The sequence below is a fragment of the Lolium rigidum genome, unplaced genomic scaffold (genome assembly GCF_022539505.1).
Source record: "Lolium rigidum isolate FL_2022 unplaced genomic scaffold, APGP_CSIRO_Lrig_0.1 contig_36856_1, whole genome shotgun sequence".
NCBI classification, from domain to species: Eukaryota; Viridiplantae; Streptophyta; class Magnoliopsida; order Poales; family Poaceae; genus Lolium; species Lolium rigidum.
Genome location: NW_025900364.1, coordinates 9,965 through 18,423, shown reverse-complemented (window position 1 = coordinate 18,423; position 8,459 = coordinate 9,965). Strand labels below are relative to the sequence as shown.

The 8,459-nt window shown below is 43.2% G+C and overlaps 2 protein-coding genes across 3 annotated transcripts; both read right to left on the bottom strand.

Moving 5' to 3' along the window:
- Positions 1 to 420: 420 nt before the first annotated feature.
- LOC124681229 (probable NADH dehydrogenase [ubiquinone] 1 alpha subcomplex subunit 5, mitochondrial) lies at positions 421 to 3,404 on the bottom strand. Its single transcript, XM_047216164.1, has 2 exons — positions 3,053 to 3,404; positions 421 to 845 (listed from the first exon to the last, which is right to left on the bottom strand). Exons 1-2 carry the CDS (start codon positions 3,387 to 3,389, stop codon positions 661 to 663), a joined length of 522 nt encoding a protein of 173 aa, XP_047072120.1. The 5' UTR covers positions 3,390 to 3,404; the 3' UTR covers positions 421 to 660.
- Positions 3,405 to 4,927: 1,523 nt separating this feature from the next.
- LOC124681230 (GPN-loop GTPase QQT2-like) lies at positions 4,928 to 7,420 on the bottom strand. Of its 2 annotated transcripts, XM_047216167.1 has the most exons (6): positions 7,268 to 7,418; positions 7,015 to 7,165; positions 6,644 to 6,873; positions 5,947 to 6,237; positions 5,295 to 5,500; positions 4,928 to 5,201 (listed from the first exon to the last, which is right to left on the bottom strand). In XM_047216167.1, exons 1-6 carry the CDS (start codon positions 7,328 to 7,330, stop codon positions 4,928 to 4,930), a joined length of 1,215 nt encoding a protein of 404 aa, XP_047072123.1. In that variant the 5' UTR covers positions 7,331 to 7,418. The 2 variants fall into 2 exon arrangements, with proteins under 2 accessions (XP_047072123.1, XP_047072122.1); XM_047216166.1 differs by having other exon boundaries at positions 7,015 to 7,420.
- Positions 7,421 to 8,459: the final 1,039 nt, after the last annotated feature.

The following is an 8,459-nucleotide window of genomic DNA, read 5'->3' as shown; positions in this document are numbered from 1 at the left end:
GGTTCATTAACAATAACCACATTGCCCGGCAAATGCAACAAATACTGATTCATTGTCTAATAGATCTATTACATAATTTCCTTAATTTTGCTCCAGTGTTGACTATACCATTACATGAGTTTTCTTTTAGGGAACATTGCATTATTTTTGACTTGATCTGGCTCTACTTCATGATGATGAACACCCTTTTTTCTTAAATAGTTATAATTCTTGAAAACGAAATTAGTGTATGCAGAGAAAAAATACTGTACCATTACAAGTTTACTACCTAAAGGAACAACTGCAAAATATCTATAGAACCGGTGGTTCTAAAATGCTGAAGTAATTTCCAATATAGGTTCCAGGCAAACACCAGTCACTGTCACCAAGGGAGTGCTGGGTTCTATAGAACATGAAATGGTAATAAAAAACCAACTAGCATTTGAGCTTTTAATCTTTCATCAACATCAATTAACAGAAAACAATAAACAATGTTCGCAGTAATTAACTCATCAGACAAGCTTTACTGTGTTGAAGTGATGCGTTAAAAACGCATTCACATTCACATTGACAAACAAATTTATTCTGCTTGCTACATCAAGCATATTGCAGTCAAAGGACACATGAAACTAGTCTCACTACACACTGCAAAAGGTGCATGCATCTCAGAGAGCTCAAGTTTCATGACTTCACTTGTGGAGGAGAATCACCCTTCAGAGCTGGATCTGCTTTCATGGCATCTAGTGCCTTGAAGAACTCCTCAGGAAGTGCAACAGGCTTGTGCTGAGGAACATGCTTGGGAATAGGTGTGTCATCTTCAATAACCTCACATTCGTAGTCATCAGGAACGCCCCAGGGATCCCACTCTGCCATGCATTGCGACATAGTAATTAAACGAACTGATAATGAAAGTTTTTGTATCAACTGGAGATTCGCATAGTGTAAATAATTGCCTAAAGCATCTCACGGTACTAAAAAAAACAGCAATCAACAAAAGCATCAATGAAGTGCATCCACAGTGAGTAACTTCGCAAATCAGTGATTAGCCAGAAAATGTTTCAGTTCTTGCATTCAACAAAACATCTTACATAACCAACCAACAGGTTGCTTTTCAATTTATCACACTGAAAGAAACAGTTCTTTTAGTGTGTTAGGTATGAAGCATATAAGGTGACAGTCCCCCAGATTAAAGATTCACAAGTATGATGTTTGCTCTAAACATCAAATACACTAAAACGGAATATCATCTGTTACTCCCTCCGATCAGAAAAGATCGACGCGGAGCTAACGCAACCCTAGTATATAAGTAGGCACACTCCCGCGTCGATTAAAACCGACCGGAGGTAGTACACCTCATGGATATCTATCTGCCATCTAGTTTGCGCAGTGTGATCTGATCACTCCCATAGACAAAACGAACCAGCATAAGACAAGCAATCATATGTGTACAAGATAGGAATTCCTAAATTCAGAGAAGGTAACTCGGACCTAAGAAAATTCGGTGCCATAAAGAGCTTAATGCTCAGCTATTTGTAATTCGCGATTTAATCACGAAACGCTTTACTTCTAATGTAAGGATTGCTAAAAGGAAAATTTGGGAAAAGGAACCCATTGTATGGGAAATACTTCAAGAAGTTATGCCAGGACATCCTGTACTGTTAAATAGAGCACCTACCCTGCATAGATTAGGCATACAGGCTTTTCAACCCACTTTAGTAGAGGGGCGTACTATTTCAGCCTATCTCACTTGCTAAAGCCCCCATGATATAAGGGCCTGGCAATACACCCTAATAAACCCATGCATAAGGGCCTTAATTCCGCAACACTGCTCACCACCTGGATGATGCGCAACAACTGTGGGTTCAATGACGCAAAACCAGCAATCAAGACCCTGGTCTCGCGCAGAACAGAGGAAGCCAAGCTTTGGGCCAGAGCTGGCATCACCGAACTTAGGGTAGCTCTGCCGATGATCTGGGACAACACTAACTGCATATCTGTTGTAATATCTTCCTCTTAGAGCATGGCCAATGCAGAGGTGCTTAAAATCTGTGGGTTCATGTCAGTTGCCAAAATGCAGCTAGCGCCCACCGCCTGAGAGCCCTGATTTTTACACGTATTGTGTAACTGTCCCGCTCCAGTTTTTGCGCTTACACTAGAAAAACAGCCAGGAACGATGGTGCAACTACCAAAACGGCCAGTATTTTACTCCTAGCGTCGGCGAATTAGTGCCGCATTGTGGATGATCTTAGAGCACCCACAATCCGTTGGTGCTAATTGAGTTAGTTCCTGGAAACACTAAGCACCGGCAGCCAGCTAACTCTGATTTCCATGTATTGTCCAAGCGTCGGTGGCTTATGTATGCGTCGATGCAATGAAAACGGCCGGGAACTATGCAAAACAGATGTGATTAAATCCCTGGCGCCCGTGGGTGCTCTTAGGAGGCTTGAAAGAAACAGTAACTTCTAATTGAAATAAAACGCAAAGACCCATTGCGTTTTTTCGACAAAAAAAGCGCCCATGAAGTTGGTCAAATGGAATTATGGCAGAACAACTATCTCCCTGTAAGGGAATAATAACTCGGTATGTAGACCTCTTTCTTACGAAAACTACAAGTTGAGGTGCTTCTGGATAATTTGATGTCTTATTTTTCACTGGTAACGACATCAGATTCCTCCCTTCCTGTGCCATCACTCCAAAACAATTGGAGCAAATATGCGAACAGCAGGCGACAACAAGTTCAGAGTCGACCCAACAACATAGCCAGATTTCAGACTCATTTCAATATTAGGCTTAGCTAGACAAAATCAGGCGTATACAGTAATCACAAACTCGTACTACTAATTGCTGTAAATGTTCTAGTGCACGAATCGGTAAATCGCCTATCAGGTCAAATGAATAACTTGAATGGAACAGAACTGTAACAGGTAGCCCCGCACATCGATTACCCTAATTATTCCACACAGATCAGGCCTCGATACCATATAAACCCAACTAATCGAGGCAAACGGGGGGGTGATCGTAGAGGGAAATGGGAGCTGACGTGGGGGGGTTGGCAGAGAGGGGGGCAACGAACCGATCATCTTGCCGATGAGCTTGAGCTCGTCCTGGGCCTCCTCGATGAGCTCCTCGACCTGGCCGCAGCCGATGCGGTCCTCGATGCGCTTCCAGTCGTCCTCCTCCTGGCAGATCTGGAGGCGGTGGCGGGTGAAGGACTCGACGGCCTTCCGGTAGCCCTCGTCCTCGGGGACGGCCTTGATCTCGTCGAGGGCGCGCGTGTAGAGCCCGATGAGCACCTTCCGCGCCTCGGGCTCCACCTCGAGCCCCACGATCCCCGTCGTTTGCTTCACCGCCCGCGCGGAGCGCAGGGCCGCCAGCCCGCCCCCGCCGCTGAGGATCCGCCGGAGGAACATCCCGCCGCCGTCTTCTTGTGTGCTGGTGGCGTCTCTGCCTGGTGAGGTGCGACCGAGTGCGTGAGTGTGGCCAATGGATGGGGGAAATGGAGATGGTGTTATGGGCCACCTTTCTCGTTCTTGAATGGGCTGCCGCTGCAGAAGTGTATTGTTGCTTGGGCTTGATGGGCTTCTTCAGTCTTTCCACTGTTAAATATACACAGCTTCGAGTTTTCTACACAGAATTTTACACCCAAACAACCGTGTAGTTTATCGACTATAATAGCCTAATTTGCTTCTCAGTAAACCTAACTTTCTCAGAGGATTACCTTTTTTTTTGAGGAACTCAGAGGATTACTTTTGGGCAACTTTTGGAGTACGAAGATTTTTTTTTACAACCAAAAGCCCCTCAGGACGAGTAAAAGGTTTGTCGCCAATTGTCATACAGTACATGTTAGTACCACAAGCATGGGCGTAACTTTTGGCAAGTTAAGGCGTTGCCACACTCAAATAAAATTATTGTTCAAGTTTGCACAACAAGTCGAGGAGACAATTCATACGAATCAGCAAGCAAGAACAATTCAGCTTATCGATGGGATTCAAGCTCAATCTCGTGTACGAGTTTGACAAAGTGCAAGTTCATTTACAGTCTACAGAGGCAGTCAGCCACCTAGTGATATCAAACAGCATTTCATTTCCACTGAAATATCCAGAAAACAAACACCACTCTTGATCTGGTTCTCCTGAACACCCAAAGTAATGCCCTTTCCCGTTCAACCACCTGTAAACACAGCTTAACGACATGAGAATGGAATTAAAGAATCTTGAAACCTCTTCACTGAACTTTGAGGAAATTACATCTCGTTTAAGGGATCTTATCAACAACTAAAGCATCACAAGTCGGTATTATAACAGCAATGCAATATCACCCATGTTGAGATGAGATCTCAAATTTACAAGAAACAACACACTGAGTGCGAATCTGTACACTTGATAAACCTATATACCCTTAAGGAAATCAACATATTGGGTTGGTCATCTTATCAACAACAAAAATATCGCAAGTTGGTATTACAACAGCAATGCAATATCACCCGCATTGAGATCTCAAATTTGTAGAAGAAACTACACATTGATGTGAATCTGCATGTTAGATATCCTTCACAAACCCCAAAGAGTTAAAAAATGCAGGTTAGAATGAATGCCCCGATAGCATCAGCACATTGATCCTGACTATATACTAGATATTCAACTAATGAGAACACTTTAAAGCAACATTATAAATGGAGAAACACTATACTCCATATATGTGCAGCCAGGTTCTACTATTAAGGAAAGAAAGAAAAACAATGCTTTCTAAATCTAAGGAATCGTTGGGGTCATGCATTAGGAATCTCAATTAATTGTTTCCCTTTTGTATGGATTTTTTTCCATGCATGTCGTGTGGGAACTGACCGGTAGAGGGGGTATTTGAAAAAAATCCAAGCTACAACCTTATATTCTGAAACAAATGCCAAAAATCTATAGGGATTATAAAAAGGAACGGAGGGAGTATTACCTTAATAGCCCAAATGATTCACTTCATCATCTTCTACTTCATCCTCATCATCATCATCCTCAGAAATCCTGAAATCCTCCAACGCCTCATCTTCTTCCTCCTCATCTGCATCACCCATCATTTCTGAAGACGGAATTTTGTCCTTCAAACCAGTGCTGAGCACCACAGTTTGTCCTTTGGACTTCTCCATATCTCTCCTCAATCTTTCCATGTTCTCGTTTCTACGCTCAGCCTCTAGTCTCTCCTTTTCAGCAATCCTCTTGTCCAGATCAGCCCTGATATGATCATTAGGTACGGGGAGTTAACAATATGTTTAGCATAGACAGTTCATTAAGCAAAATTATAGAACCATGTCGTAAGGGAAAAACCTGTAAGTCTCCATGTATTCATTGGCACTTGCTTCTATAGCTTCAAAAAATGCATCAACTCCAGTACCAGATACCGCAGATACTCCAACAGAACGCAGGTTCTTGTAGAATTCATCCAACACAAGAGAGAGACTTCGGGTAAATGAAGAGGTGTACGATGAGTCAGAATCCAAAGCTGTCTGAAATGCTTCAAAGTCTTGCATCCACTGGTCCAGCAAATAAATGAAGTCACATCACCAACATTTGAAGAAAAAATGCAAACCAAGTGCAATATTGAGTGAACATCATGGACACATGTCATGACCAAAACCATTTTTGCATAAGTATATTTCATTTCTAATACTCCCTCCGTCTCAAAAAGGATGTGGTAGATTAGTCTAAATTTAGATGTATCTAGACACGATTAGTATATAAATACATCCAAATTTGGGCAATTCTGCAACATCCTTTTTATGACAGAGGGAGTACTTCCAATGTCCAATAAACTTAAACCATATGCCGCAGCATGACAATTCGAACGTGACATATTGACAAAAGTATAACCAAAACAGAACCAGTGCAGTGCATACAACAGGTAACTATACTCCATACCAGTGCACATAATTGATAATTAAGTACAGTGAAACTGCAATCATCACAAGGGTGTAGCTACCTCAACAGCAAACTCGTGCTTAGCTACATCAACCTTGTTAAATGTCAGAACCAGAGGCAAACGGGTCTTGTAGAGGATACTGCACGCATACATCATGTTGCTCATAAATGTTACAGGGCTTGTCGACCTGGGAGTGTCAACAACATATGCAACCACCGTTGGAAATGTTGATGCAAAAGCTTCGGTTATGATAGCTCCTGAAGCCGACCAAGTGAAGATTTCAATCTGCCCTGGGGTGTCAACCAGAACATAATCCAGCTGGTCTGCTCGCCTTTCGATAACAGATATAACCTGTAGGGATGAATATATGGCATGTATTAGCTGAATGACACAAGAATGAAGGAAAAGAACATGCCCCAGATGCCACCCAATGCAGCATACAAAATTCGCAAAACATAAGTTGGCATTATACAGCATGCAATCATATATACATTTAGGTGAACTCTACACTACTAAGCTAAAAATAAAGAAAAGTTTCTGCAACAATTTACATTGAATGAGGGAAATTGAAACAAATCAATTATGTTTGACCGTGTGGTTGTAAGTTTGCACTACTTGACATTTTATAACTTAACACAGTATGCCGATGCAAATTACAAACCATAGGACCACAATTCCAAACATGTGAGATATATACTCCCTCTACCTAATCAGTAGACACTTAATATGGATTGGAGGGAGTACATAGGATGTATACCTCGTCAAACTTTGTTGAGAACAGGTTGAGCGAGGTAAGGATACCACCATTGGGACCAAGCCCGTACTCCTTCATCACCTCCTTGTACCGCACAGTGTCGCGGATATCAATGTTGGCCCCGAACGGCAGCGTCATCACCGCCGGGTCAAGGTTGAGCACGTAACCCCTCATGTTCGATTTTGCCTGCATATGGCACACCAGACGGTGCATGAAGGTGGTCTTCCCCGTCCCTACAGCGGAGAGACCGAAACAGTAAGCTCCCGATCCCCAAATTCCTCAATGAAAGCTCAACCTATCATAGGGTTCAGTGGGCAATGCACACTGCTAAAAATGTGAATTGGATATTGACAAAGGGAATCGACGCGACGCACCAGCCATGCCGATGACGAGGATGATCACCGGCTTCTTCTTGAAGTTGGTGCGGCCCGAGCCGATGGATAGGTTCCCGATGGAGTCCGCGAGCTCCTCGCCCTTCCCCTTCCCTTCGTCAGAATCGGCCATGCCCTTCCCCTTCGCGTCCACCTGCGCGGGCCATAGAGAAAGCATAGGAATAATTGCATCAAAACCCCAAAAAAGGGGAAACAAATTACCGAGGGGATCAGTTCGGTGGTGGCGGCGGCGTACCTGGTCCTCGAGGTCCATCTCGACGGGCTTGCTCTCCGCGGACGGTTCGGGGTCGACTTCCATTGGAGGCTCGGGTGGTGCCGAGAGACGGCGGCGGGTGGAGAGGCGCGGCCGCTAAACCCTAGAGTTGGCCGGGGAGGGGTAGAGCGGTGCGTGGAGTCGGAGAAGAGGGGAGGAGAAGGGGAGGCAAGACGGAAGGAAACGGCGAGTTTCTCTCTGCCGAGTATATCGTTGGTGGGCTTGGGCTGTTGGGCTAACCGACCTACGAAGGAAGACTATTCCTATTCGTGGGCCTCATTAGGTCAACTATGTATACTGTAGATGCAAATAAAGGCCGACCGCTATATATTGTATCCTGAGGTTTCTGCATACTGTACGAATCCCGATCTATCTGCTCTGAATAGTAGATGCCGTGTGTTCCACAGCGACGACGAAGGCGGCTATGGATATGGCGTCCAGGAAATTGAAGTCGACGCTGCATCGGGTCAGTTCCCTATTCACGATTTGCCCTGCACTAAACGATCTGCATGCCCTCTCTCCGGTTAGGTTTTACTAGTTTCGATTTAGGTTCATGACCGGTGTGAATTTGTGATGCCTAGTACCTCATGCAAGATCGCATATATGTAGACAAAGCTGTCAAAGTTTGCACCCGAAGGTGCAGGAATTCCATGAATGTAAGAATCATGAAGGAGCATGTATTGTTAATATCTGCTCCTAGCTATTACCTTATACTGTCTATTGATAAATTGCTAATTCAGATTTGTAGACAGTAACATGAGACAAAGAAAACATCAACTTAGTATGTTGCTTACTTGCTTATAGAAAATTAGCTGAGTAAAGAGAAGAATCATCCCTAATTTTTATTTTGTCTCGCAACATGTTAATACAATAGTTGTAAACATTTACATGTATGAAAAAGTATATTTTGACAACAATACATAGTTTGAAGTTAAAATAATCATTTCATTAACTATTTAGTATTAAATAAATTACTCCTCGGTGCTCCTTAGATACTACCATACAATGTTAGGAATATTCTCTTTTGCTTCATTTTTATCATATTTGAGCAAGCATACCAAAATTCTCCTATCCGTGAGCTAAAAAAAACATCATGCACAACAGTACTTGTCAGTAGCATGCATAATTCTTCTGAAAAACTAAAAAGTGCAACATAAAATACCCGCTGTGCATA

What these genes read in the sequence shown, in the direction of transcription:
- LOC124681229 (XM_047216164.1), bottom strand. Translation starts at nt 3,389, where the DNA reads ATGTTCCTCCGGCGGATCCTCAGCGGCGGGGGCGGGCTGGCGGCCCTG. An exon ending in GCTCATCGGCAAGATGATCG is followed by an intron (nt 846 to 3,052) that starts GTTCGTTGCCCC and finishes AATGCATGGCAG; the next exon opens with AGTGGGATCCCTGGGGCGTT.
- LOC124681230 (XM_047216166.1), bottom strand. Translation starts at nt 7,330, where the DNA reads ATGGAAGTCGACCCCGAACCGTCCGCGGAGAGCAAGCCCGTCGAGATG. An exon ending in TCTCAACAAAGTTTGACGAG is followed by an intron (nt 6,238 to 6,643) that starts GTATACATCCTA and finishes TCATCCCTACAG; the next exon opens with GTTATATCTGTTATCGAAAG. An exon ending in GAATACATGGAGACTTACAG is followed by an intron (nt 5,202 to 5,294) that starts GTTTTTCCCTTA and finishes TGATCATATCAG; the next exon opens with GGCTGATCTGGACAAGAGGA.